The 27,906-nt window shown below is 70.2% G+C and overlaps 2 protein-coding genes across 6 annotated transcripts; both read right to left on the reverse strand.

Moving 5' to 3' along the window:
- Nucleotides 1-39: 39 nt before the first annotated feature.
- On the reverse strand, nucleotides 40-7,141 carry MISP (mitotic spindle positioning). Of its 3 annotated transcripts, none has more exons than XM_074851996.1 (5): nucleotides 6,899-7,141; nucleotides 1,897-4,071; nucleotides 1,225-1,436; nucleotides 912-950; nucleotides 40-672 (listed from the first exon to the last, which is right to left on the reverse strand). In XM_074851996.1, exons 2-5 carry the CDS (start codon nucleotides 3,944-3,946, stop codon nucleotides 586-588), a joined length of 2,388 nt encoding a protein of 795 aa, XP_074708097.1. In that variant the 5' UTR covers nucleotides 3,947-4,071; nucleotides 6,899-7,141; the 3' UTR covers nucleotides 40-585. The 3 variants fall into 3 exon arrangements, with proteins under 3 accessions (XP_074708097.1, XP_074708096.1, XP_074708098.1); XM_074851995.1 differs by lacking the exon at nucleotides 6,899-7,141 and adding an exon at nucleotides 6,085-6,175; XM_074851997.1 differs by lacking the exon at nucleotides 6,899-7,141 and adding an exon at nucleotides 4,665-5,417.
- A 1,980-nt stretch (nucleotides 7,142-9,121) lies between these two features.
- Nucleotides 9,122-27,888, reverse strand: PALM (paralemmin). 3 transcript variants are annotated; one of them, XM_074851536.1, is made up of 9 exons: nucleotides 27,616-27,888; nucleotides 18,434-18,482; nucleotides 17,165-17,245; nucleotides 16,932-17,062; nucleotides 15,652-15,775; nucleotides 15,283-15,304; nucleotides 14,953-15,012; nucleotides 13,881-14,012; nucleotides 9,122-12,460 (listed from the first exon to the last, which is right to left on the reverse strand). In XM_074851536.1, exons 1-9 carry the CDS (start codon nucleotides 27,618-27,620, stop codon nucleotides 11,874-11,876), a joined length of 1,191 nt encoding a protein of 396 aa, XP_074707637.1. In that variant the 5' UTR covers nucleotides 27,621-27,888; the 3' UTR covers nucleotides 9,122-11,873. The 3 variants fall into 3 exon arrangements, with proteins under 3 accessions (XP_074707637.1, XP_074707635.1, XP_074707636.1); XM_074851534.1 differs by lacking the exon at nucleotides 27,616-27,888 and adding an exon at nucleotides 22,676-23,011; XM_074851535.1 differs by lacking the exons at nucleotides 13,881-14,012; nucleotides 27,616-27,888 and adding an exon at nucleotides 22,676-23,011.
- Nucleotides 27,889-27,906: the final 18 nt, after the last annotated feature.

The following is a 27,906-nucleotide window of genomic DNA, read 5'->3' on the forward strand; positions in this document are numbered from 1 at the left end:
AACCCAGAGGAGCAGACAGACAAAACAGGCCAGGAAGAATGAGGGAAAGCAACGGCTCTTTAATAAATTAGCAAAATAAACAGCATTTTTATATAGACGTATACTACTGCAGCTCAGCGGTCACACGAGTTAAGCAGAAACGTTGATCTCCCCGTTGGATGCTGACACCGACCCAACGCGCCGCAGCAGCCGCGGTGCCTAAAACCCTAAAAACACTTAAAAACAAAGTAGCTTTTTTGTAAGCCAGAGACACAGCTTCCAGTGGGAAAGAACTTAAATTACCGTGTGATTTCATCCGGCTGCCTCCTTGCAGAAGTGATTAAAAGAAAGTGATCCAATTTTTCCCCTCTCAGGAAAGAAAAGTGTTACCTCAGCTCGAAGGGGAAGGAATGAGCAGATCTAACGCATTGGAGGGATCATCTGTGGAGCTAAAGGACGTGATTTGCAGCGGGCAAGTCTCTGATTCTCGGGATAACCAGGAGCTGAACTGATCGAGTGTTTCAATCGTGCGTTAGCTGATCCCAAACAGGGCAAGTAAACGGCGAAGTCCGGTGGCCCCGGCCCTCCCCGGCCCCGAGGGCTCCCTCAGTCGTCGTCCCTGACGTACTGCCCGGCCTCCCAGCGCTGGGCCATGGTGCTCTTGTGACGGGTCACTCTGGTGCTTTCCACAACCTACAGACAGAAGGCACCGGGGCTTTTCATAACGAAGGTATTTTTTTAAACAGCCTTTCTGGCACAATTTAGCCTCCCAGCCAGCAGCCCCCCCTGACAGTGGCCACGACACGCTCTGCCCACACAACGCCCACCCGAGCAGGGCTGAGACCCCTGTGGGTCCCGTCGGCCTCCGGGGAGCGAGGGGAGCCTGGGGGGGAGCGGGGCGTCGGGGCCCTCGAGCACGTGAAGGACGTTACCTCTGTGTTGATCTTGTCAACGGGTTCGATGCCGGCGTACTGCGAAAAGGGGAAAAAGGGTCAGACAACAGCGGCCAGGGAGGGAAATACCCAGAGGCAGCTGGATACGGCCGGGGGGGGTGTCAGGCACCCCAAGCGCTGGGCACTGCCCTGGGGGCTGGCACAGCCCCGTGCCGGTGCCACCACCACCGCGTCTCCCACCATGGCTGGACCCCCAGCGCTGGGCGGGAGCCGGGCACGGCCGCCTCCGGCCCCAGAGCCACCAGCCCCCTCCCGGGCTCCAGCCCCCCTCACGCGGGGCGGGTGCGTTCACCTTTCCGTCCTCCTTCACCCTCCTCCTCCGCTCCTCGAAGGGGCTGGAACGCGCCAAGTCGGGGCCGAGGGTCTCGGTGCTGCCCTGGGGGGGACCGGCCACTCTCAGCGGCGTGAAGGACGACACCAGCCCCAGGACCCCCACCTGGTGCGGGGCAGGAGTGGAGACGGGAGACCCGGACACCGAGTAGCTGCCGCTGACACCTGAGGCAGCTTCAAGAGAAAGAGCCGTCGGGGCGTGAGGGACACCAGGTACCCGCAGGAGAGCAAAGCTCCTGCCCCAGCCCGGCCCCCTTGGCCAGCCCAACAGGTCTGGTCACGGCCGGGACGGTGTCTGGGTGCCAGCCAGGGGTTGCCAGGAGCAAGGGAGGGGAAACGCATGAGCTGGGCACCTCCGGGCCCTCCCAGCACTGTTTTCTGTGGTAACATGACACAAAGTCATCAAAACCTGAGCAGCTCTGGAGTCAAAAGCCGTGCTGCTCTCGCAGACCCCATCCCTCATCGTCATCTGCAGTTCCCCCACATCTGCTCCCCGCGGCACACTGGGCTGGTCCCGCTGGCTCCAGAGGCTCGGAGCCGCAGGGCGCGGGAGGGCAGGAGCGATGCCCACAGCAGCTCTGCCCCGGGACTGACCCCTCCCCGCCCCAGCCCGCCGCCCCTCCCGTCCCCTTACCGGAGCTGTGCCGTGAGCGGGAGCCGTCCTGGGGGACGCCGTCGCCGCTGACCAGGGAGTAGCCGTCTATCAGCTGCCACCGCCGCCGCTGCTCCTGCAGCTCCTGTTCCCTCTGCAAGTCGCTCTGAATCTCCTTGTCGATCAGCGCTGACGTCTGGGGCTTCCAGGTCCTCAGCCTGTACTGCTCCTCCCGGCCGTCCTCCCTCCTTAGCGGGTTCTGTGTCCCCATGTCCTCCACGAAGGAGACCTTGGGCTTCCAGAAGGAGAAGGAGAAGTACCGTCTGGGCAGGACAGCCGTGCCGGCGGGGCTCGGGGTGGAGCTGGGAAGCCTCCCCCCCCAGGAATCCTCGCTCCCCCATTTGCTGGCGCTGGCGGAAACGTGCCGGGACACCAGGGGCTGGTCCTGGCTCTTCTCGCTGGCGGCGCAGCGCGGCTGGGCCGCCTGGAAGCGCGTGGTGCTCGCGGCGCAGCTGGGAAGGCTTTTCCCACTCCTCGTGTCTTCTGCGGGCCAGGGGCCGTGGCTCATGTGCTGCTCCGCCACAAACTCATTAACCCAGCTCCTCCGCTCGTCTGCCTTCCTCGGGGGGGTGGGCTTCTGTGGGGGGGCTTCCTCCTGCTCGAACACCCTCCTGCGCTCGTCCAGCTCCTGCTGCGTCCCCCGGTCATACATCCCTAGCAGCCTCCCTTGCTTCTTCAGATCTTCCTCGCGCTTGGTTTCCTGCTCAATTTCCCTCTGGACATAACGGGAAGCGTGGCCTTTGTCCTTCCCTTTCCTGCCAGGGCTGGGAGAGGTGTCCATGGAGAGGAGAGGCTTGGTCTTGATCTCCACCAGCTCGCTGCTGGAGGTCAGCCGCTGGATCCCCCTCTCCTTCCAGAGATTTTCCTCCCTCTCCATGGCCATGCGGATCTCCCGCTCGATGGGCGTCTCGTTGCTGATCTTCGTCTCCTTGTCCAGGCCGTTGCTGCCGGCCCTCAGACCCACAAGGCCGTTGAAGATCTCACTGGATGCGCTTCCATCGCTGGCGTAGCCCACACTGGCTTCGTTATACATCTCGCCCAAGCCGGAGTCCAGGTCCTCTCTGGAAGATGCTTTAGTCAAGCTGGACATTTTCCTGGTGGGATACAGCCTTTCAGTATCAGCCCTTCTGGGAGCATAAACCTCCTCCTTCGCAGGTGTGTTGTCGGACACACTATAAACCTGATAAACGGTCTTGTCCGTCCTGCTCTGGCTGGATGCACCGGCGTTACCATAACCTGTTGCAGCCTTCGCGGCCTTCTCAGGACTCGGCCACTCTTGCCTAGAGACTTTTGTCATTGACTCTGTCTTTGGAGACATGGCCTGTAGCCCTGGGCTAAAAAAGGAGCCTGGGTTGGTCTTCTCCAGCATCAGGAACTGCTGCCGAGCAGCGGAGAAGTTGATCTGCTCTGTGTCAATATTTTCAGGGTCAACAGGCGTCGCTGCCCTCCCCGAGGAGGACTTGTTGAAGCACATGGCGAAGCTGCTGGTGAAGCTGCCTGTGTGCCTGCTGTTGCCCGGGCTGCCCGTGCTGGTGTTTATGGAGCTCAGCTCATCCGTGGAGCTCCACCTCTCAGCCATGGTGGAGCTCTTCCTCATCACCTGGTTCCGGATGACCTCCTTCCTCTCGTCCTCCAGCTCCTTGGCTTTCTCAGGTGAGATGTTCGGCGGAGGGACCCTGCACTGTTCCTGCTCGTCCTCATCGTAAAGCTTTGAGGGTTTCCTCTCACCTCTGTAGGCCCTGAGGTCGTACAGGCTTCCTGACCTCACCACCTCCAGCTTGGACTCCCTGTCCGGGGATGGGGTCCAGACATCTCTTCCACCATCCAGGAAGTATGAGGGTGACTTTGACCTCGTTTTCCAGCCGTAGCCGTTTTCCACCCACTGGCTGCTGTGTTGGGCAGGGCCAAAGACGTCATCGTCGCTGTCGGCCCTCTGCTCTGCCCACGCGCTGGCCTGGGGAGCATCGTTATAGTCGTGCTTGTGTGAGGTCTGTGGGAGCTGGAAGACCAGGTGCCTGGTGACTCTGTCCATCTCCTGGCAGGAGCCGCCGTTCAACCCTCTGCCGACCTCGCCCTGGGCTGGGGACGCTGCTCAGCGTTGAGGCCGCCCTGGGGCTCCTGGTTCACGTGAGGATGAGGGGCAGGACCTGGCTGGCCCTGCAAGCAGGAGGGAGAGCGGCCGTTAGGAGCAGCCGAAGGAGCAGAGGGTGGGGGGGGGGGGGTGTGTGCAGCTCCCCCTCCCAGGCTGGTGCTGCCATCCTGTGCCCAGGGGACAGCCACCGCGGAGGCCAACCAGCCACGGCCCAGCAGCCGTTCGCTCCCTTTACCCAGAAGCGCCGGGTCTGGGACAAAAGCACCAAGCGCCAGCGGCAGCTGCCCCAAAGCCTCATCCCCCTCCCGCCTCCGTCCCCGTCCCGCGCCGAGCCCCGGCTGCCAGCAAAGCCCAGCGACGCGCTTCGGGCGATGCCACGTCCAGCTCGGCTGCGTCCGCCTCCGCCAGCCCTTGCCCGCTCCGGCACGGCCGCCCTCCCACCTTACCGCGCACCCCGGGCGGGGAGGGACCACTGGCCACCGGCCACTGGCCACCGGCAGCACCAGCTCGTGGCACGGAGAGGCGGCGGCACCGCGTCTCCCTCTGCCTGGAATTCCTCCCTGTGCTCTGCGGGAAGGAGGCTCCGAGCAGCTGAGCTATTGAAACAGCGGGGATCATAAAAATGGTTTCATGGCTCATAAAAAGGGGGGACTTTAACCTCCGTATCGCGCAAAGCGGGAGTAAACTGCCTTGACCTTGGCGTCGATCCTCCTGCGCCAACTGGGCCAGAGCTGGATGGGGCGGCGGTGCTGGGGGAGGGAGGGTGACACAGGTGGGTCCCCCCTGACAGCAGCTCTTGCCATCCCATCCCCTGTGCCAGCGAGACACACGCGGGCCCTGGGCAAGCCGGGCGAGCCCCAGGGCCAGCAGCACATCCTCTCCCTCTCTTTGCCGGGGCGTAGCCACTACACTGCCACCTCCGCTTCCGGCTGGGCTCACGTGAGCCCGAGTGGCTCAGGGGGACGTCGTCACCGGGCACCGCTCCCCCGGTGCTCGCAGCCTCCCGGGACGGGCGGCAAAGCCGGGACCGAGGCTACGGTGATGGGGGGACAGCCCAGAGCCCGAGGCTGCGCTACCGGCTGCGGTGACGGGGCTGCCTGTGCTCACCCCCCCGGCCCGGCCAGCTGCAGCACTCCTCCCAGGGCAGACCCGGCTGGGCCAGCAGCTGAGCAGCCGTTTAAGCCTTTCCTGGGGCTGGAGCACCTGGGGCTCATCAGGGCTGCCTGGGGCACCGTGGGCCGGCCCCAGGGTGATGCCTGGCCACCGTCGTGCTGCTGCCCAGCCCCGTGCCCAGCCCGGGCGGTTCAGCCTCGCTGCCCGCGGCAGGGACCAGCCGGGGCTGCTGGAGCCCCCGTTCCCGACACACTGCGCCCAGCAGAATTCCTGTAACCTCCTCGTGCTCCTGCCCGTAACTCACCGCTGCTCTTTTATAGCCCCTGATGACCCAGATAGTGAAAACTATCGTCTGCCCACACATCTTATCATGTCTGGAGGGGCCAGAGGTCCCGGCTGGGAGGGGACTCCTCACCGGGGAGTGGCGAGGGGGAAGCCAGCGGGGCAGTTATCGGGGTTCCCGGCCGGCACCACCCCAAGCGGCACAGCCCCTCCCAAAGCAGCACCGAAACCATCGACTGCTCAGGCTGAGCCCCGGCTGAGCCCTGGCTGCCCGGCGCTGCGGGAACGTGGGGGTGCGGGGGTCCCGGGCTCGTCCCCCCCATGCCCAGCCAGGTGCCACAGGGAGATGCTGGGCAGAGCAGGCGGCATTGCGGCACCCTCCAGCCCGGCCTGAGCCCCCCCCTCATAAAGAGACATGTAGGGAGTTTTCCGGGGTCCCCCCCGCCCCGGGGGTCCTGCAACGGGCTGCAGACCCGCAGCAGCGCGCCCACCCCCCCGTGCCAACGGCCGCCTGCGCTGCCGACGTGCCGAGCGTGGCAGCGGCCCCTCCGCCTGCCCCCCGCGGACAGAGCCAGCGGGCAGAGCCTGCGGCCGGGCCTGCGCGGGGACCGGGCCCTCTGCGGGAGGGGGGAACGGCCACCCCGGCGCTGCCCTCGCCCCCGCCCCGGCCGCGCTGCACTTACTGTCCAGGGGAGCCGTCGGGGCGGGGGTCCCCACCCCCGGGGAGGCCGCGCGGGGCAGCCGGCGGAGCCGTGTGTGCCAGGGAGCGGCTGGGCGGGTGATGACGGGGCGTGGGGGCCGCGGGGCCGCAGCGGCTGCGGGGCCCTGATAAGCTCAGCCCGAGCCTGTGGGGAATTCCAGGAACCGCGCTGGGCTCAGCACTGGCCACGGTTCAAGGACCCGTCCCCAACCCCCCTGTGCCACCGTCACCCCGCCACAGCTGGCTCCCACGCTCCCACGCCTGGACGGCTGCCCGTGGCCACCCACCCCCGTGCCGACGTGCCACCGCACCCAAGAGCCGATGTGCCGCCGCACCCATGTGCCACGGCAGCACCGCCACGGCGCAGCGATGCGCCAACGTCCCTTCCCGCAGACACACGCTGCCTCGGCACGGCCGCGGCTCCAGCACCGCGAGGCCTGGAACTCCCCAGAGAGGCCCGTGGGCCTGAGCGAATGTGGCGGCCGCCACCGCGCTGGCAGAGGCCGTGCCGGGAGCCGGCACTCTCCTGTTTACACGGCGGGGCCTCTCCCAGCCCGGCCGCCCGATAACCCCGTGTTTGCGCAGGCGGGGCTGGGACCGGTGCCCTCACCGCGGTGGTGGCTCTGGCTCTGCCCTGCAGGTGCCAGCCCGGCGCTGCCCTCCCCGGCCCCCTGCTCCCCCCCAGCCCCCGGCAGCCGGGCAGCTCCCTGCTCCCTTCGGGATGGAAGCAGCCCCCCGCCCCCCCAAGCAGGGACGAGCCCCTGCGCCTGATCTGGAAACTTCAGGCACCCCATTACCTGCCAGGCCAAGGGCTGGACCGTGGCACCGCTGTTACCGTAAAAGCCGTGATGCTCTCGGTGCCCTTGGCCACAGCTGCTGGACCCTGGCAGAGCTGGCACCCAGCACCCAGCACCCAGCACCCCCCTCCGTCCCAGCACGGGTGTTGTGGCCGGGCGGGCGATGCTGTGCCAGGACGCTCAGCCCTTTGCTGCGCCTGTGTCTGGGGCAGGAGGTCCCCGTCCTCGTCCCCTCTGCCCCGCCACGACAGCTCTGCATCCCGCCGGAGCCCGCTCCTGCCGCAAAGCCCCTCCCGGCCCCGCCGCTGCCTGCGATGGCTCGAGTGTGGTGACGGCGTCGAGCCCAGCTCGCCCTGGCTGCCTCTGCCCGGCTGCGGGGGGCCTGGGGGGTCCCACTTACCCTCTGCTCGGCCCCTCGGTGACCCCGGCCCCGTTCTCTGGGTGCTGGCTCGGCTGGCTGGTGCGGGGACAGCAGCTTTGGCGCGGCTGCCAGGCAGCTCGGTGTTTCCGGGCGGGAGAGAGGAGCCTGTTTTACCGCGGGGCTGAGACAAAGTCCACAGGCGATGGCCGGGGAGCGACCGCGCCCGCCACAGGGCGTGTGCTCGGTGCCCTGGGCTGGCACCGGGCAGAGCTGGGGCCCCACCGCCACGGGAACGAGCCCTGGCATCCCGGTGCCGGGCAGAAGCAGGACCCACACCAGGCTGGGGAGGGGCAGACACCCACGGCCACATGGTGACGGGACCTGGGGGGCCCTGGCCCCAGCGCTGCCCCTGGGGACAAGCAAGAGGCCAGGCTGCCACATCCCCTTCGCCTGGACACACCCGCCAGCATCCCGCCGGCTCCCCTGTCCTCCCAGCATCCCAGTTCCCACCTGCCTCTTCCTCCCAGCTGCTCTGGCATGGCAGGTGTCCACACGGCATGGGTGTCCATCACCCCAGCGCCGGGGCTGGCAACACGGCGCTGCCGGCACGGGACGGCATCCCCACCACGCTGCCCTTACCTGTGCCCTGGGCTCCGCGGTGGCACAGGGGACCTGCCACGGTGGGGTATCCCCGAATGGCCCTTGCCTGGTGTCACCGTCAGTCTGGGGACAGACACCTCTGGGGCAGCGTCAGGGGCCGGAGACACGCAGGGATGTGAAAACCCCCTGCCCCTGCCCCTGCCCCTGCCCCTGCCCCTGCCCCTGCCTGGCTGTCACCATAGCCAGGCCCCACCAGCCACAGGAGGGGGGAACCGAGGGGGTTTATTCTGCTGGGAGGGACCCCGGCGGGCTCCTGCCTCTGCCCCGCGCCGGCTGGCTCCGGAGCTGCCAGGGGAGGGGGGTCTCTATGGTGGGTGAGTGTTGGGCAGCGCAGGGCAGTGGTGGGGATCCCCTGGGTGCTGCTGGGCTGGCGTCGGCCTTCCCGGGGCCCACAGGGGATGGCGGGTGACAGCAGGTGACAGAGTCAAGGCCGGAGCGGGGTGTGGAACACTGCTGAGCAGAGGGGGGGCTCTGTCACCCCCCAGTGACAGCACCAATGTCCCCACACGTGGCTCCTGCACCCATGAAATGGCTGGAGGGGCTGTGGGGAGCCTCTGGGCAGGGGCGGGAGGAGCCTCAGCCTGGGCAGGGAAGCAGAAGCAGGGCCCATCCCCATCACCCCCATCACCCCCATCCCCATCATCCTCATCCCCATCACCCCCATCACCCCCATCCCCATCATCCTCATCCCCATCACCCCCATCCCCATCATCCTCATCCCCATCACCCCCATCACGCCCATCCCCATCATCCTCATCCCCATCACCCCCATCACACCCATCCCCATCATCCTCATCCCCATCACCCCCATCACCCCCATCCCCATCATCCTCATCCCCATCACCCCCATCACACCCATCCCCATCATCCTCATCCCCATCACCCCCATCACTCCCATCCCCATCATCCTCTTCCCCACCATCCCTATCCCCATCCTCCCCATCATCATCATCCCCATCTTCATCTCCATCCCCATTATCCCCATCACCCCCATCCCCATCATCCTTATCCCCATCGTTCACATCATCCTCTCCCTCATCCCCATCATCCTCATCCCCACCCTCCCCATCATCCTCATTCCCAGCACCCCCACCTCCATCCCCATCACCCCCCTCATCCCCAGGATCCCTGTGCCCATCCGGCCCGTTCCCACCCGTCAGGGTGCGGAGCCCCGGGCCCCACGCAGCGGGCGAGGCGCCAGCCTGGTTGTTCACACAGTTTATTTGCTCGGTTCGGGTGTTTTACAAACAACGGGGGGGGCCGGGGGGGGGGGGCGGGGAGGGAAACTTCAAACGGCTTCGGCACACGTGAAAAGCACGGGGGTGCGGGAAGTGCACTTCAGCGGAGCCAGGCGGGGGGTGGCAGGGGCTGGCCGGGATGGGGCTGGGGCGCATGGCCGGGCTCCTCCGCTGCTGCGGCTCAGCCCCTGCCAGCCCCAGCACCGGGGGGCCCGATCCTGCTCCCCACTGCCACGGGGGCCAGATGGGGCCGGCACTGGGGCCGAAGCCAACCAAGGGGCAGGGGGTGCCGAGGGTGGGAGGGGGCCCTGGCTTGGGGTTGGGGGGGAGGATTGCAGGACACGGGGCAGGATGGGGTGGGGGGTGCTGGTCCCCAGTGAGGGGGTGGCAGAGGGTGACGTGCCTTGACTCAGCCCCCCAGGATTGATGGGGCAGACGCCCCGCAGCACCCAGCCCCCCGCACTGCGGCACTGCAGTGATGGGGCCCCAGCGATGCCCGTCGGTGGGAGAGGTGGGACGGGCTCCCCCTTCCCCCCTGGGGGTGCAAGCCCCGACCCCCCCTCCTCCCCCAACTCTGCCTCTCCCAGAGGCTTTCAGTGCCCAGCCGGGGCTCGGGCCAGGCTCCCCCTGGGACAACCGGCACAGCAGCACCGTGAGCCCCCCACGGCCCCCAGACCCCGACCCCTCCCCTGTCCCTACAGTGACTCCACTGGGGGAGAACTGCAGCCTGGGTGGTAACTGGGGGGCAACTGGGATGTCATGGAGGGGGTCACTGCTCACAGGAGGGGGGTGGGGGAGAGGGAAGGCCTTGGGGGGCCAAGTGCCATCCCTGGCTGCTCCACCACCCGCGCCCCGGCCGGCTGGGCAGTGTGGGGGGCTGCCCTGTACAGGCTTCGCGGGGCACTCGGGGGGTCCCTGGCAGCAGGGACCTGCTGGCACTGGGACGGGGACCCCGGTGTGGGCAGGCTGGCAGCGGGGCCGCACTCCCGGCCAGCTGCGCCCTCCCCAAAGCTCCTGCGCCCCAGGGACACGGGGACTGGGTGCTGCCAGCCCGGCTGCAGCCAATGTGGGGCACCGGGGCACGAAAGCAACCCCAGCCCAGGGCCAGGCTGGGGGTCCGAGCCCGGCATGTTTGGGACAGGGCTGGCAGGAGATGGGACCCCCCTGGGGCAGCCCCCGTGCCGGGGCAGGGCAGGATGGTGCCCCCGGCCCCACGAGGTGGGCTCAGCGAGATGTGTCAGCTGCTGCGGCAGAAGCACCCGGGGTTCAGGCAGGGCTCAGCACCCACGGGTGCTGCCATGGGCGCCCCCCCTCCCCACCTGCCCCAGCAGGTCTCAGTGGGGAGGAAACGCTGGTGCTGGTGGTGAAATCCCCGCTGAAGGGCTGGGGTGTGGGGTGGGGGCAGTGGGGAAGGCTGTGCACAGCCCTGGCATGGACATGGCATCCCCAGGACACCCCCCATGGGAGACCGGACCCCTGGCAGCTCCCAGTCCCGGTGCTGGGGTGAACTGGGCTGCCCCGCACACCTGGGGGGCCAACGCTGTAGCCCGGGGCCCCAGAGAGCGGTTCTGCCAGCCTGCCGTCCCCGGGCACCAGAGGCAGGAGGGGGACATGGTGCTGGGCCACCCTCCCGCTGCTGCGCCAAGGCACGGCAGTGCCCACCCAGCCCCGTCCCCATGGGGATGGGCCCCCCCAGCTCCCCTTCCCTCGCTGCCATCACCACCCCCGTTGCCCCAGGAGGACACGGGCACCCGGCCACCACACCCCGCAGCCCCCTGGGCCAGTAGAGCCCAGCGACACCGGCGCGGCAGCCGAGATGGAGGAACGGCCCTGCGGGAGCCTGCGGCACCAGCACTCGGTCGGTGGCAGCCGTCACCGTGAGTGCCAGGGCGAGGAGCTCCTGCGCGGGGGCCGCGTCCCGGGGAGCAGCGCAGGGTCTCCCACCCACAGCCCCCGGGACAGGCTGCGGCCGACCCCACGGGATCCATGCGTGGCCCACGGCCCCCTGCGAGCTCCTGACCATGGCTGAGCATCGTGGAGGGGACGTCACCCTCAACGGCCTTCCCTGGCCTGGACACGCTCCGTCCCGGAGGGGCTCATGGGCACGGGATGGAGCGGGGACATCCATGGGCAGCCGGGGAGGAGGGGACAGCCCAGGGCCTTTCCCGTGGGAGAAGTGGATGGTGGAGGCGCAGAGAGAGGGGCTGGCATGGGGCTGGCTCACGCCCGCCACAGGTTGGGCCAAGTGCGGGTCCCGCTGGCCGCCGGCTCCCCGGGAGTCATCTACAGACACAGCAGCATCCTCCGATCCCCCGGCCCGGCCGGCTCCGTCCTCTGACGGTGGGTGGGAAGTTGCCGGTGAGAGGGGGGCAAGGCTCCGGCGTCGGCGGCAGGAGGGCTCCGGCGCAGGGCGAGGCCGGGCCGCGGGCGGGGACACTGTGGGGCGAGGGGGTCTCTAATAAATATCACAGGCAGCGCTGGTGGGGTGCGGCGCGGGGCAGGCGTCGGGCAGACGGGGTGAGCGGTGCCGCGGCCGCGGGTCGCTGCTGCCTGCTGCGGCTTCGCAGGCGCCGTGTTGGTTCTCCCCGGTTCTGCAGAAAGAGGGTCCGTGTCCGGTGGGGGAGGGAGCCCAGCGTGCCGGGGCAGCGGGCCTGGCTAGCGGGGGCCGGGGCAGAGGGGGCTCGGCGGGGGCAGCTCGGCGTGGGGCCGGCGCGGCTCACATCACCGTGCAGCACTTGCAGCGCTGCTTCTTCACGTCCGTCTCCTGCTCGGCCTCCTTGGCCTCCGTGGCGTTGGCACCTGGCTTCTGCCCGCCCGGGCCCTCCTCGCCCAGCGGCTGGGCGGCCGCGGGCTCCAGCGCGGTGCCGTTGGGCGGCGCGTGGTCCTTGCGCGCCGGCTCTGGCTTGCTCTCGGCGTCCTCGATCACCACCAGCTCGGCCTTGATGGTGCCCTCCAGCCCCAGCACCTTCTTGGTCTCGTCCTCATCCTCCACGTTCTGGTAGCCCATGAAGATCATGGTGACGGGCTGCTCCCGGCTCGGCTCCATCCCCTCGCCCGGTGGCAGCACCGTGGTGCTTTCCCGCGGCTTGGTCTGCAGCCCCGTGATCTCCCGCCGCGGTGTCGGCTTCTGGCTGGCTGGGCCGCTGCCGGCCTCCTCTCCCGCCTTGGCCGGGGCCTCGCGCCCGGCGGCTTCGCTCAGGGTGGCCTCGTCCGCCTTGTGCAGGAGCTCGTCGACCTCGGAGGAGCTGAGGGGGTGGGCGCCATTCTGCAGGGCCCCGTCCTCGGCGCTCACCGCGTGCACCACTGCGGGGACAAGAGGAGGGAGGGTGAGGGGGGCTCGGGACGCGGGGTTCGGGCTGGGGACACGAATCAACCTGGAAAAGCTCCTGCTGGCGTGACCCCCTCGGACCCGGCTCCCGTGCGGCCGGGCAGCGGCACCTCCCCCTCCCCAAAGGCTCTGGCACTGATGCCGGGACCCCCCGGTAGCACCCTGACCCCCGCCTTGGCCGGAGCTGCTGCCGGACCCCCCCAGCATCGCCTGGCCCCTGCCCGACAGCAGATGGGGAGGCCGAAACAAAAGCACAACACGAGGAGCCGTTCCCGGCCCTTGGCACCTCCGAAGCCTCAGACCCAGCGAGCCCCGCAGGAGCCGCGGCCATCTGCCAGGTTGCCGACAGCCTGCCAAGCTGGCTGCGCTGGCCGCGGCGGGACGGCGTCTGGCTGGCGCCCGGGGCCGACACGACGCTCTGCGGCAGGTCCCCGCTCGGCCGGCGCTGCCCCACCGTGTCCCCCGCGTCCTGCCGTGTCCCGCTGCCCCTGGCACCCGGGGGCCCCGTGCCGGGCTCTTCCGCCTCCGGCACGCTTTGACGTGGCCGTTGCGGCGCTGACGTGCGTCATGGCGAGAGCCGCCTCCGCCTCATCGTGTTTTCCACTTGACCGGGGGCACCAGGCGACGATCGGCGCAGCGGCCTCAGCAGCCGGTCGATGGAGCGATGGACGACAACCAGCCTGGGCAGGGCCAGCCCGGCCGGGACCAACGCGCGGCTGCCCCGAGGCGGCTCCTTGGCCCGTCCCTGGAGCCGGGGGTCCCAGAGCAGCGGGGGGACGAGCCAGGCGGCTCCTGAAGGCCAGTGTGGCGCGGCCAGGGCCACGCTGAGGGTGTTGGATGGGGCCAGCTGCTGCTGCAGCGCAGTTTCCGTGGAGAGGCCATCGGTCCGCTTGGCCACCACAGTCCCCAGTAACGTTGCCCCGGCTCCACGGCTGGTTCTTGCCGCCGACGCGGCCATCCCTCGGCTGTCACCAGACCCTTCGCAGCAGGTCCCCAGAGGTTCCCAGAAGCAGGGACTGTCCCTATCGCTGCTCCTCCTCTGCGCCCGGTGGCCTCGCTGCCCTCCGCCAGCCTGGGCACGTCGGGCCAACGCGGTGCCGGTGCTGCGTTCCCCGCCTGCGGGACGGGCTCCCAAGTCTTGGACGGGGCAGATCCTCTTCTCTGCTCTCCAGCGGCGCAGGGTTGTGACGTGCAAACCAGGCCTGGCCCGTCGGGACCATCTACACCACCTCGCCGGGACAGGTCCCACGCCGGGCAGGATTGGGGCCGGCGAGAACGGCCGGAGCGGCCCCAGCCCTTCCCAGTCCCGGCGCCCACCGGGATGCTCAGGCGGCTGCTCCCTCGTCCCCTGCCCTTTGCTCCTGACGCCGCCGAGCGGTGCGGGCCAGGCCGTACCTTTCAGCTCGTCCTCGTACACTTTGACCCCCTGCAGACAGTGGTTCTGGGGGAGCAGGGTGGTGCTGGACAGGACCTTGGTCTCCCCAGTCACTCTGTCCTTCTCCACCGTGATCTCCACCGAGTACATGGCTGGGACACAAAGAGGACAGCGCGCGTTACGGCGGCCCCAGCCCTCCCCAGCCCCTGCTCGGCGGGCAGCAGCGGGCAGACACGTGGCAGCAGCGGTGCGGCGCGGTGCGGCGCGGTGCTCAGCGGTGTTAGCAAGGCAGCAGGCGGCAGCGAGGAGTGAACGGCAGAGGCGGGTGCGACCTCCCGGGCACAGCTCTCCTACCGGGACCGCGGGGCTGTCGCCGTCCTGGTGCTGCCGGTGTCACCTTACCTCCATGGCTCCTGCGTCCCCCCGCGCCGGGGCCCACCCAGGCCCCAGCGGCGCCGTGCCAGGCAGTGCCGTGTCCGTCTGTCCAGCCGGTGAGCAGTGCCGGCGGCGGGGGCCGGTGCTGGCAGCTCGGCACGTGCTTGCGGGTGTCATCGTCCCCCGCTGAGAGCTGGCGCTGGGGCAGCCCCTCCGCCCCGCGGGACGGGCGCTCCTCGGCATCTCCTTCGGCTCCCGGCCCGGCCCCATCCCCGGGGTCACCTCGGCCTGGTGGCACTTTGCTCCCGGGACCCCAGGACCAGTCCAGTGCCGGTGCCACAGCACCAGACCAGAGCGACCCCCCCAGCGTGGGCGGCTGGGCCCCGCGCGCCCCGGCGAGCCAAGAGCGCCGGCGCAGGGTCAGCCATGCCGGCAGCCGCCGCTCCGCTCCCTGCGCAGGGCGGGAGGCGAAGGATGGAACCGGAGCAGAGACATGGAAATGGCGGGGGGTGGGGGGGGAGTGTGTGCGTGTCCCCGAACCATGAACCAGCCGCGGGGCGGAAGCAAAAACAAACCCTCTGATTGCAATGAACGGATGTTCCCTGCCTTGGGCTTGGAAAAGCATCGAGCGGCGGTGGCGGGGCTGCGGGGGGGGCAGCGAGCCGGGGCGGCCGGGAGCGGGGAAGGAGCGTTTCCTCCCGGAGAGGTGGCACCTACCTGCCTTCATCATGTCGGTGCCTTCCACCGCCTTCATGGGGCTGCCGGAGACCTTCTCGGCTGCAGGCGGAGAGGAGAAGCGACTGCCTCAGCCGAAGCGGCCGCCTGGTCGCTCGCGCACCCGTGGGACGGGCCCCGGGGAGGGCAGCGTGTCCCGTCCCCCCCCTGCAAGGCACCACTGCCCAGGAGGGGACCGGGACGGGGGACGTGGGGACAGGGCTGCCCCAGCTCCGCCCCCCCCAGACGGCCCCAGCACTGGGGCAGCACGAGGGGGTGGCGGGCGCTGCCCCCCCGAGAGCGGGAACCGCAGCCGAGACTGGGGTCACCTACCCTTGACTGTGCCCAGGGGACTCTGCAAAACAGAAGGGAGAGGTTAGGAGCTGCCGGGGGATGCCCCGCACCCCCGCACCCACCCCCCCAGCACCCAGCCCCCCCAGGGCAAGGGACCCCCAGCACAGGATCGGCAGGATGGAGCCCCAAGGGTGACAGGGACACAGGGGTGGCCAATCCGCCCAGCACGGCCGTGGACTGGGACCCCCGCAGCCGCGCCAGCGCCCCGGTGAACCCCCCCACCCAGCGGCAGCAGCTGCCCACGCTCGGCCCCTCAATCTGCTCCGCTCTGGTGGGTGCCGGGCGAGCACCCACCCCCCAGGCACCCCCTCTCCCCCCGCCGCGGCAGCGGAGCGCGGCCGTGCCCACCTTCTGTGTGTTGGGGACGGCCTCTGCCTGCCCCTCCTTGGCCGGCGCCGCCGCCTCCGCCAGGTTCTCCTTGGTGGAAGCTGCCGAGGTGCCGTTTTCCAGCGTCTCCAGCTCCTTCTCCAGCCTGGGGGGAGAGTCGGGGCTGAGGGGCCGGCGGCAGCCACAGGCCTGAGAAGGGGGCGCGGGGGAGAGGGGAGGCACAAACCAGCCCCTGGGCACCAGGTCAGACAGACAGACAGACCGACCGACCTCCGGCACAGCCGCCAGCTCTTTTCAGGGGAGAAGCGTGTGTTTGCTGGGACAAACCCAGGGGCTGGACCCGCGGGTGCAGCCCCTGTCCCGTCCCTGGCGCGGGCGCCCGTCAGCTGCATGGGACGACGCTGCAGCTCTGCAGCAACCAGGGCGGCCGCTTGGCCGACAGCTCAGCCCGGGGGGGGATGGAAGAAACCCCCCGTGGGCACCGGGCAGGGGGATGGAGCCCCCAGGCTCTTTCGCCGTCCCCGTGCTGTGACAGCGGAGCCCGCCACGCCCTCGGCAGGGCTCTCGCTCAGTGGCACGGAGCAACGCTCCCCCGTCACCGTCCCACTCCCTATGTGCCGCCCGAAGCCCATTTAAGCTTCCCACAGCCAAGAGCTGCGCCGGCAGCGGGGCCCCGCCGGGACGTGGCAGAGCTCTGGGTGTCCCCACGGATTCCTGTCCGTGTAAATGGCAGCACCCCCCGGCAGCGTCCCCCCCCCTTAACTCCCGTCTCCCCGCGAGGCGCCGGCGGAGGAATGCACCGCGCCATTAGACGGACACAAAGGCCCCTTCGTGCCTGACCCCTCTCTGCACCGATGCTCGGTGGCTGACGGCACAGCCGTGACTGATTGCATTCTTGCAGGCCGGCCGGGCTGCCGGGACACCTCCGTGCTGGGGCTCCGGCCCCCCTCCGGCACGAGGGGGCTGGGCAGGGGCTGAGGCTGCTCCCCCGCAACCTCCCACCCTACCCCTTCCCCCGGGGCTGAGCCACCGCAATGGGGACAGACACCCACGGGGAACCACCCCCCACTTCCCTGTCCCCGCGATGATGGGTGCTGGGCACCCGCCAGCCCCCCCACAGGACCCTGGCCCCCAGCCCCATGGCTCCCACAGACGCCCTGCACAGCCTGTGGGTCCCGCCGGGGACGGCCACGGGGCTGGCACGTGGCACTGAGCTGCACCTGAGCCTCCTGCCCGCTCGGGGGGTCTCTGAGAAGACGCTGGCAGCCTCCGGGCGCACCCTGACACCCCATCCCCGTTACCTCTGGATGGTTTCCTCCAGCTCCTTGGTCTTCACCTCATCCTCCTGCATCTGCTTCTTCATGGCCTCATCCTCCTCGGAGGCTGAGGCTGGGGCCCCCTCCAGCAGCCATCTCTCCCGCAGCGCCTTGGACTGGGGAGCAGAGGGGGGGTCACGGACCTGCCACCCCCGCAGCCGGGGGTCCCGGCACGTCCCTGGTGCAGAGGCAGCCTGGGTGTCGCGGGGGACCCTCACCTTGAGATGCTGGAGCTGCCGCCTGTCATCCTCGAGCTGCCGCCTTTTGTTCTCGATCTCTGTCTGACGTTTCCGCTTCTCCTGGAGGGACGAGAGTGGCAGAGCCGGGGTCGGCGCGGGGCCGGGGTCGGCGTCAGGCACCGCCGGGGCGGGGGCACCTCCCTCCCGGCCCCCCGGAGCGGGGAGCAGCGGGGAGCGGGGGGCTCCCGGGGGGTCTGACATGGGGACAGGAGCCGAGCTGGGCTGCGAGGCTGGCCCTGGGGACAGCCCAGCGGCAGCTCGTCACGCCCCTGCCCTCACGGGGGGAAACTGAGGCACGGGGGGTGCAGGGAAATCAGGGCAGAGCCTGGATTCCCCGTCTCAAAGCTTCACCTTCCCCGCACCGGGCCCCGGCGAGCGAGCTGCCAGCGCGGGGGGAGCCAGCCCCCACAGCCTCCCCCTGGCCCCCCCTCGCTGGGCCGGTGCGGATCATTTCAGTCCCAGCCCGGGAAGCGTCACCCGCTTCTTCCTCCTCCGGCCCAGAACAATTTGCCCTTTGTGCCGCGGAGATCGGCCGGTTGCGGGCCGGGGCCGCTGGCAGCCCGCGGCGGGCAGGGGAGCTGCGACGGGGCTCAGAACCAACCCAGTGCCCTACTCCGGGCTGGGGGGGGCTGCCCAGCGCGGCCCCCCACTGCTCACTAATTAATATAATTACCAGTGCCCACAGCGGGCAGGGCTGGATCGTGCACCAGCCTCAGCGCTTCCCTGGGAAGGAGTGAGGGGGGAATTGTTGCTTGTTTCCCGCTCACTTGGGGCTCGTCAAGGCGTTGCTTCATTAATTAAACCCCCCAGCCTCCCATCGCTCGCTCCGTCCCTCTTTCAGCAGCGCAGAGCCGAGCCCGGATGGCTCCTGCACCCCGGCAGTGGCACAGCCCCAGGAAGAGCCACCACGGGCAGGACACGCTGGCAGGGGCTCCCGCAAGTCCTCGTTTGGTTGCCAGAGCCCCCAGGCCCGGGGCTGGGCACCCACGCGGGGTCCCTGGCTCCTGCCCCTGCCCGCACCCTCGGAGCACGTTCTGGGCCAGAGGCAGGGGCTGGGAGAGCAGCTGGCAGCCGCCCCCAGTCCCCACAACCCCTCCACAGCCCCCCCAGTCCCCACTCTCCTCCCCGCTGGCGTCTGCCCCACGTGCTGCAGGTGATGGCACGGGGATGCGGGGACGTGGGGACACAGGGACGCCAGCTCGGGGTCCGGCGTGCTCAGGACGCGCTGGCGGCGCGCAGGGGACTCACCGCGATGGCCTGCAGCCTCTCCTGCTGAAGGGTGCTGGGCTCCACAACCCTGCGAGAGAGCAGAGCGGAGGAGTGAGGAGCGGGGGGGTCAAGGTGACACTGTGCCACCAGCGGACCGGGCACAGCTGCTTCCCCCCCTTCCCCTCGCCCCCTGCAGCCAAGCACCCCTTGCCCACCCAGCTCCTCCAGGTGCCCCTTGGCCCCCTGCCCTGCCCCAGTCCCCTGGGACAGGCACCCAGGGGTGACCTGGCACGGCTGGACCCGCTTCTCCCGCGGCGCAGATGGCAACGGTGACCGTGGAGGGGCTGGGGTGGGACGGTTCTGGCCACCCCTGCGGTTCAACCTGGCTCACACTTCCCATTCCAAGACCGTTTCTTGGCTGCGGACCTTTCCCAGACAGTGACCTTTCCGGGCTGCGCACACAGGCACACACACACGTGCACGGACACACGGACACACGCAGCCACACGTGCACCGACACACGACGCACACACACGTCGCAACAGGCTCTGTTTGGGCCGGGGTTGGTGCTCCTGCGCCCGGCACCCACCTCTGCCACACGAACCGCTGCGGCCGTGCCTGGGGATCAGCCGGTGCCGTGCTGGCCCTGGTGCAGCTCCCCCAGGTGCAGCTGGGCCCCGGGGTGCTGCGAGGAGGGGGTGCCCCGACCCCCTGCCGCCACGTGTCCACGCACCCGCCTTCCCACGTCCCAGTGGCGCCGGAGCCCCGGACCAGCCCAACCGGTGCCGCAGCCCCACGGGCCCCCCGATAGCCCCCGCGCCGCAGAGCATCAGGTGCGGGTTTGGCAGCCAGGAGCCGCAGAGCGGGGCCGAGGGCGGCTGCCCGGGGCCCAGCTGTGACCGGGGACGCTCGGGTGCCGCAGGGAACCGGCTGGCTGCTCGCCAGGCGACACTAACGAAGTGCTTGGCTGTGACAGTAATTGGGGTGGGAGGCACAGAGGTATCGTCAGGAGATGGATCTTTGCCACTTGCCTCCCAGAGCGAGGGACAGCGGAGCCTGCGAGGGGGCTGCTGCGCCGGCGGCTGCTCCAGAGGAGACACCGGCACGAGGACCCGGGTCTGAGCTCCGGTCCCCGCAGCCGAGCTCTTCCTCCGGCTGCTCCCTCGGCCCCGGGGCCGCCCGCGCTGATGCCCTGGGCGAGCAGGACAGAGGAAACCGGGGCAGAGGGTCCACACCCCCCAGCCCAGAGCGGGGCCCGGCTCCAGCCCCTGCCCGTGGCTGTTCCTGCATCTGGGGGACACCAGGGCCGAGGCGGCGGAGGAGGAGAGCTCTGGCACTTAATTTATGCCGGTGGTTAAGCTCACATCCATTTTCAGGGCTCCCAGGAGCTCCTGTCCTGGCTGAGTGCACAGAGCCGGGATGGCTGATGTGGGGGGGCTGGAGTGACACCCCTGCGCCTGCCTCTCCCCAGGGCTGTCCCCGCATGCCCAGCCGGGCCCGAGGGCTTTGAAAGCGCAATTAAAACAAGAGCAGACAGCCCAGTCCCTCCCCAGCGGGCAGGAGGGAGGGAGAGGAGCGGCCGCAGGGCCACCAGCAGCCCCAACCCAGGCGGGGCGGCTCAGGCGAGGGGGGGACAGGGAGGGGTGGGCAGCGCCGTGTCCCCAGCACAGCGGGAAAAGCCATTAGCGAGCAGCCAGCGCCAGAAGCCGGGTCCCAGCCCGGCCTCATCGCAGCTGCGCGCTCGGGGGCCACAGGTTGAAGCCACCCCCAGCTTCTTACGGCACCAACCGCACCAGGAGCCGAGCCGAGGCCCGGGGAGGGCAACCCCGTGCCCAGCAGCCCTAGCCCGGCTCGGGGGGCCCATTTTGGAAGACAACACAGACCCCGAGGTGCTGCCCGGCACCTGCAGGCTGCGGGTGCCCCAGCGGGGGGCAGCGACCCCGCTCCCCGCGTTTCTCCCCATCGCTCCCTGGGGCCGCCGGCTCGGCTCTGCACGTGGCCCAGGCCGGGGATCTCCCCCGCGCTCCCAAAGGGCTTTTCCCAAAGGCAGTTTTACACGTGGGGTGGGCACAGGCTGCTGCGCCCCACAGACGGTACCTGCCCGGCCGGGCTCTGGCCGCACGTGTCGGCACATGTGCCCTCGCACACGCACGTGCCCTCGCACCACCGGCGGGGCCAGCGCACGCCTGGGCTTTGCAGCAAATCCACCGGGCTCTGCCAGGGTGAAGGGACCCCCCGGCCTCCGCCCGCCGCCCCCTCGGAGCCCGTGGGGAGCCGCCCGCCCCCCCTCGCCCCGCACCCCGGCATCCCGGCGGCACGACAAATCCAGGCCAGAAAAACAAACCGGGGAAGCTGTCACTCTTGCAGCGGTTATTTTCGTGCCGCTCGTGGCGACGCGGGGAGGGTTCTGCCGGCGCAGGCGCGCGCCCGCCGCTTGCAGCCTCCCGTGGGTCTCGCCCGGCAGCCCCACACTGCGCCCCGGGCGGGAATGAAATAATTACAAACCCGAAGAGATTCGGAGTGTCTGCGCGGCCCTTTGCCGTCCCCGCTCGCCCTGCCTGGCTGCGCAGGGTCTGAGAGCAGCAGCACCCGGCACAGGGACCATGGGGGGGGGCGAGGGGCCGACCCCGCTCCCTCCCCGCCTTCCCCGAACACCAGCTGCGCCCTGCGAGCCCCCACGGTGGGAGCTGGGGGCTGCAGGAAACTGTCCCGAGGGAAACTTCCCCTGCCGAGGTGCCGGGGCCGTGAGCCGGGGGTCTGCCCTTCCCCAGCCCCAAGCCCGGGGTCCCACCGCGCCCCCGACACAGCGGAAGGTCCTTTCCCAGCACAGAGACCCAAAGCAGTTGCACAACTCGGAGACGGCGCCGACCCCCACGTGGGTGTGGGGGCCGTGGGGACGCAGGGCCCTGGCGGGGGGAGCTCGGAGCGGGCACTGGCAGCCGCATCCACACCACGGCCCTGCCCCGGGCTCCAGCCCAAGGGAGAAACCTCCCCCCCACCCCCCCACGCAGCCAGGAGCCCCCCGGGATTCGGGGCAGCCGGGACGGTTCCGCAGGGACGGGTGATGGGCCAAAGTTGAGGGGAGGAAGCGGCCGCCCCCCGCCCTGCCCCGTGCCGGGCTCCCGAGTGGCCGCAGGCCCAGGCTGGCACCAGCCCCACGGTGCCGGGGCTGCCCCTCGCCACCGGCCCCCTCCTGCTCCAGGGCCGCGGGACCCCCCAGTCCAGCTCTCGGCACCCCAGACTCGGGGGGGCTTTGCGCCAGGGCCTGTTTCTCCCCGTACGATGGATCCAGACTTTCACAGCATTCCTGAGACGTTCTGCTCTGCTCTTCCTCCCTCCTCCATCCCCTTTATTTTCCATTATTTGCTGCAGTTTCCACATTCCCGGGTCCAACGCCAGGAATCTTCCTGGCCCAGGGAGAGACCCAAAATGGGCTGGATGCCCCTCACTGCACCCTCCCGGCCCCCCCTGCCCCCCCAGCCTGCGCACCCCGGCCCCGCTGCGGGGCCCGACCCGAGGTACCGCCCTGGGGGGGCTCGTCCGTCACTGCCGGACCCCGGCGAGGGGGGGCAGAGCAGGGACAGCCCTGGTGCCCCCAGGCCCCTGCCCATGGGGACAGGATGGCGGGGCAGGCGGACGGGTGGAGGGGTCCCGTGTGTCCCCCAGCCCCCCCCGGTCCCCGGGGATCAGCAGCCGCGACAAGACCCTGTTGCTGTGGCGGGAGAGCAGCGCCCCGCGGCCCGATCCGGGGTGGGGGAGGCCCCTGCCCCAGACCCTTCCCACGCCGCGGCACAATCCGGAGCGGCCCCCCCCGCCTCATCCTCCTCTTCCCCCGCCGCGGGGGCGGCGGCGGTGCCGGTAGCCCCGGGCCGGGGCCGATGTGGCCCCGCAGCCTCCGGCCCCGGTGACCGATGGCTCCGCCGAGCCGGGAGGCGGTTCCCTGGCAACGGCGCCATGGCAACGGCGCCATGGCAACGGGGCGAGCGGCGGGAGGGGGGGATGCGCAGCTCAGGGGGGGGATGCGCAGCGAGGGGCCCCCCCTCGGCCCGAGAAGCCCCCTGGGATGGGAGCGCTGCCCCCCGCCCTGCGGCAGCGCCCCGGGCCCGGCACCCCCGGGGGGGCCACGGCCAGGCCCCAGCGGTGCCACCCCAGAGGGTCCGGCCGTGCCTCTGCAGCCACCCTGGGTGCCAGGGAGGGGCGGAAAGGGACCACTGAGCCCCTCAGCAACCCCGAGCCCCGCGAAGGCACCCCCAGCGAGCCCTCCCTGCCCCCTCATTTCACCCGGTCAACAGGCTCCGGCTTTTCCGCCCGGCGTCGGCCGCGCGCGTGTCCCCGGGCAGCTCCGGGAGCCGAGTCCACAGGCAGCGCGTGGCGGGGAGAGCCATGGGCCCTGGCGCTGGGGACGAGGTTGGTGCGACGAGGGATGCAGGCGGCACCGGGGGAGGATGCCCCGGGAACTCCCACCTGCAACGGCAGCAGTCCCCGGACCCCCGGATCCACACACACGTGTGGGCACGCACGCGCCCCGGGCACGTACCGCACTCCCCCTTGGCTCTCCAGCTCTTTCCAGCCCTGCTGATGCTGCCGTTTCCTACCATCACAAGGGAAGCCCGTGACCTTTTGTCTCCTCCCCGCCTGACATGAAACAATAATGTTTATTTGCCTTCCTCTGTTTTTTCCCATTAGCTCATCCAAATGTGCGAAGAGCCGTTTCAAGCGGCTCCTCCGCTCCCCTGACCTCCGCTCCCCTTCCACCCGCTCAGCTCCCAGCCTGGGGGACACAGGGAGAGAGCCCTGGCGGGGGCAGCACCGCCCGGACCCCCGCACCCCCACCCCGGGGAGACGGGGGGGTGTGGGGCCCAGGGCCCGTGTGAGGGGCAGCGCCGGCGGCAGTCGAGGGACTGGCAGTGATTTCCACTGCCGCTCCCGCGCCCAGAGCTGGGCCCCTTGGCCGGGCCCAGAGTGACGCTGCCATGGCCACGGGGACTCTGCAAAGCCTCTGTCACGGAGCCACGGGGCCGCCATCAAACGCCCGCGCTGGCGGCGGGTGCGGAGGGGAGGGGGTGCAGCAGCCCAGGGGCCGCAAAGGCAAATAAATCAGCAGCCAGTGGCTTGGGCGAGGACGGCCACAAAGCCGGGCTGCCGAGGAGCCGAGAGCCGGGGCAGCTGGGCACAGGGTCCGACCCGCCTGCTCGGGTCCCGGTGACTCGGGGCCACTCCCGCCCTGCCCCACGGTGCAGCTGCCTCCAGCCTGCAGCCGGCACATCGCCCCGCGCCCCGCGCCCCGTGAGCCGTGAGCCGTGAGCCGTGCCTTCCCTCTCCTCCCCTCTCCATGTGCCTTCCCTCTCCGTGTGTCCCCTCTCCCTGTGTCCTGCCTTCCCCGTGCTCCCGCTGCCTGCCCAGCCCCATCCAACGCTGCTGCCCGGGGACAGGGGGGAGATGGGGGGAGGAGGCGATGGCAGCCCCAGGCTCCCGAAAACGCAGGATGCATTAGAGCAAGCAGAGCTGCCTGATTGATTCTCCGGGCTGAGACGTGGGCTGGGAGTGCCAGGAGAAAATGGATCCCATGAATATTTGATGAACGGAGGCTTGGGGAGGGAGTTTGATTGGAAAATTACAGATCTTTCAAACAATGGTTCAAGTGCCCTCCAAACACTTGGGTTTCCAGCTCCCTTCCAGTTAGAGGAGCAAGGCTCCACCAGGAAACTCCCCCACGATTTATGAATGAGAGAGGAGCCGGCCTCTCCCCACGCCTGCGAGCACCGGCCGGCAGGCACAGGCAGCCCCAGCGCGGGGCACGGCGCCCGGCTCCCTGCCACCTCGAGGTGGCCCCAGCCATGTCACTTGGCCCTTGGCCTCCCGTTCGCACGAGGCAGCGCGGCTTTCCCACACCAACGCCGTCAATGCAGGCGCACGCGAGGCTCCACGGAGCTCCTGCCCGGGCCCCTGGCAGGGGCACCCCCGGGAGCTGGCCCTCGGCGCCGAGCCAAGGGGCCGGGCTCAGCCACATCCAGCCGTGCTCCACCAGGAAACACCTGGCTGGGGCAGGATCCGCCCCAGCTCCTCTCTCTCCTCCCGGGCCTCTGCAGGGCTCATCCTCGTTCCCGAGAGCGGCTTCTGTCTGGGGCCCGGGGGCTCACTCGCCTCCGGAAGGAGCGAAGACTCGGGAAACCGGGCTCCCACACACGCCCCTGCCCCCAGCCCTGAGCTCTGCGCCTCCACCCCACCCTGCCCCGGCGCACGTCGCCTCCCCAGCCTTCCTCCCTCCTGGCTCTTCCTCGCTGCTGCCACCTCCACCACTGGAGACGGGCCCACGCCACGGCCCGGCTGAGCCCCAGCACAGCACAGACCGTGTGAACCACCAACCCGGCGCGGGGCAAGGGGCTTCTTCTGGCCAGGAAGCGGGAACGCCAACACCGGCAGCTTCCCAGGAAACCTGCTCCAGTTCCTGCCCACTGGCCAAGAGGCCCCGTCCTGTGGCAGTGGCCAAACCCTGAACCCCGAGATCCGCCAGCCCCAAGCAGGGCCGGGGAGTCGTTGTCTGGGCACCTGCGGCGGAGCTTTACCGCTCCCTCCGGGAGAGCTGGGAAGGGCAACGCTGCCGTCCCCTCGGCCGTGCACAGGGACAGGGATGGACCCGACCAGTCTGGGGAGCATCAGCTTCCCCCCGGAGGCAGGTGGAGAGCAGGGTCCCAAGTCCCTTCCCAAAGGGCTCCCAGGTTATTCCTCAGGCAGAAATCTCCCTCCTTCCCCTGGGTGCGACCGTCAGCTTTGGATCAGGAATGGGCAGGGTCGGGAGGGCAGGACCAGGAGAGCCCCCGCTCCGAGGGGACCCCAGACCCGGAGGGGAGAGCAGCGACCCACTGAGACAAACCACCGGAGCAGCCAGACGTGGGGATGCAAAACCTCCAGCTGCATGAGAGCGTTAATGGCAGCGGGCAGAGGAGCAGCCCCGACGGGACCCGCACAGGCTGTGCAAGACCTGGAAGCTTTCAGCCAAACCCCGCTGGGCACCAGCGGCTCGCGGCAGCCAGGACCCTCCTCCAGCCGCTGCCGGTGCCAAGGCAAAGCGGGAGCCAAAGCAAGGCCAGCAGCACCCGCTGTCTGCCGCAGAGCCAGGCCGACATCAGGGGAGCACCTCGCTGCGTCCCCCCCGCCCCGGGACTCTCCGGAACCTCCAGCCCCATGATTCAGGCTCCGGATTTGAGGGAGCATGACTGACCCGGTGAGACCCAGAACAGGGGCACCAGAGCGGCAGGTCCCCCGTAAACCCAGACCTGCCCAGGGGAACACATTTGAGCATTTCAACCACCGACTTTTGCACATTTATTCCAGGCTCAGGAGCCTCCTCCTGAAGAGCCGCGGCCAAGGGGCTGCACCGGCGCTGCCCACACAGGAGCCACGCGCGCCCCGGTTTGCTTTTCGGCTGTGGTCCCCCCGCGTGGAGGGGCAAGCCCCCGCCCAGGGCACTCACGGGGCTTCACTCAAAGGGAAGAGCGATCGGCAGGTCCGCCGGATGGAGGTGGCGGGAGGGAAGCCCCCGCACCCCTCCACGGGCTCCTCGGCCTCACCGGGAACCTCCAGAGCCCCGGCTGCCGGAACAGCTCAGGGGTGAGCGGTGCGGGGCGCAGCGCAGCGTGTGGGGCGCAGGGACAGGAGCCGCCGTCCTGCCCGGCGCCATCCCCCACTTCAACCCCAGCCCTCGACGCCTGCGCCCGGGGGGACCCCACAACCCTCCCGCAGCTCCTCCGCCCGCTCCCCAGGGCACATCGCGGCCCTCGGTTCTGCCCTTTCCCTCGCTGCCTTTTGGCGAATCCCGCACATGTTTTCCTCCCCAAAGAGGCACTTTTCTACAGGGACCGACACCCCGAGGGGCTGCCCAGAGCCATGGCAAAGCCCCCGGCCCCCCAGCAGCAAAGGGAGCCGCTCTGCTTCCCCAGCCCCGCAGACGCTGCGCCCTGGCCTCCAGAACATCCCCAGGCCCCCGCCGGTGCCTTCCGCAAACAGCCAGAGCCCACCCCGACCCCAGGAACCCCCCAACCCCGTCCCTCGCCAGCGCCCCACAGCTCCGTGGGGCTCCGTGGTGGGAGGCGGCGAGCGGGACCTGTTGAGCACCCCCAGCATCTCGGTAGCCAGCGGCCAGATCGTTGGTGCCAGGCGAGGTGCCCGCGAGGAGCCGAGGGCGGCCGCCCCCCGGCTGGCTGGATGCCCCCAGCACCAGACCCAGGAGATGCTGGGGGGACCCTTGTTTGCCACAGTGGGGACCAGAGTCACGGGAGGGGAGGCCGCGGTGAGGCAGGGCCAGCCTGGCCGACCAGCCCCGAGCCCCCCCTGGCACCACACGCTGCACACAGGGGCTGCTCCTGTCCCTGAGGGGCGAAACCAGTTTGCGGGCAGGATGGTCCCCAGTCACCACCCTCCCAACGGCCTCCACCAGCTCCCTCCTTCCCGCATCCACCCGGCACCGACCCACCGGGCAGGGCCCCGCCGCAGCACACAAAGGACAAGGCCGGGGGTCCGAGCACGTCCCTCTGGCGGGACCCGGCGTCGAGGATTCCCCCGCAGCAGCCGGGGCCCTGGGCAGGGGGCTGGGGGTGCGCGCGCAGGGAGGGGTCCGCGGCTCGCAGCCACCCACTCGCCCCCGCCACATGCAGCAGCAACAACAGGTTCAAAACACAAAAATAAACGCCCTTCCCACCCCTCCCCGCACCGCTGCCAGCGGAGACTCGCCCCCCGCGGCCGCTCGGGGGCCTCCGCCGCTGCACCCCGAGCTGGCAGGGACCGGGGGGGGGGGGGGGGCAGCACCTGCTGAGCAGCACCGGGGGGACGTGAGGGCCCGGTATCGGGGTCCTGAGCCCCGGCACTGCGGGGATGCGAGCCCCCGGTATTGGGGTCCTGAGCCGCAGCACTGGGGGGCTGCGAGCCCCCGGTTTTGGGGTCCTGAGCCCCAGCATTGGGAGGATGCGAGCCCCCGGTTTTGGGGTCCGGACATGCGAGCCTCCTGTTTCAGGCCCACGAGCCCCAGCACGGGGAGGGGGGGGGCGATACGAGCCGCCGGTGTGGGCTCCGTGAGTGGCGGTGCGGGGCTCCCGAGCGCCGGCAGCCGGTGGGGTCACCCCCCGCCCGGTCCCGCGGTGCTCAGCCGGCGGCCCGGGGTGGGGGGGGGGGTGGCCGCGGCCCGGTGCCGGGGTCCCGCGGCCCGGTGGGCTCCGGTAACTCACTCCATTTTCCAGGCGGGCGGCGGCTCCGGCGGCTCCGGCGGGGTCGGGCCGGGGGGGGCGCGGCGGAGCGGGGCCGGTCGCCGCCCGTCCCGGCGCTCAGGGCCCGGCGGGCGGCGGCATCCCCGGCGGGGCTGCGGGATGCGCAGGGCTGGCGGGGCCGCGCCGGTGTTCCCGCCTCCCGCACAGCTCCGTCTGCCGGGCGCGGCCCGCCACTGCCGCCGCCCCTCACCCGGCCTCGGGGCGCGGCGCTCCCCGCTCCCCGCCCGCCGCTCCCGGGGCCGCGCCTGCTGC

The sequence above is a fragment of the Strix uralensis genome, chromosome 27 (genome assembly GCF_047716275.1).
Source record: "Strix uralensis isolate ZFMK-TIS-50842 chromosome 27, bStrUra1, whole genome shotgun sequence".
Classification (NCBI taxonomy): domain Eukaryota; kingdom Metazoa; phylum Chordata; class Aves; order Strigiformes; family Strigidae; genus Strix; species Strix uralensis.

Coding starts and splice junctions, on each gene's coding strand:
- MISP (XM_074851996.1), bottom strand. CDS start 3,946: ATGGACAGAGTCACCAGGCACCTGGTCTTCCAGCTCCCACAGACCTCA. Junction 951..1,224: donor GGGTGAAGGAGGACGGAAAG/GTGAACGCACCC, acceptor CCCTTTTCGCAG/TACGCCGGCATCGAACCCGT. Junction 673..911: donor TTGACAAGATCAACACAGAG/GTAACGTCCTTC, acceptor TTCTGTCTGTAG/GTTGTGGAAAGCACCAGAGT.
- PALM (XM_074851534.1), bottom strand. CDS start 22,992: ATGGTAGGAAACGGCAGCATCAGCAGGGCTGGAAAGAGCTGGAGAGCC. Junction 15,776..16,931: donor CTGGAGGAAACCATCCAGAG/GTAACGGGGATG, acceptor CTCTCCCCCCAG/GCTGGAGAAGGAGCTGGAGA. Junction 14,013..14,952: donor CACCGACATGATGAAGGCAG/GTAGGTGCCACC, acceptor TTTGTGTCCCAG/CCATGTACTCGGTGGAGATC.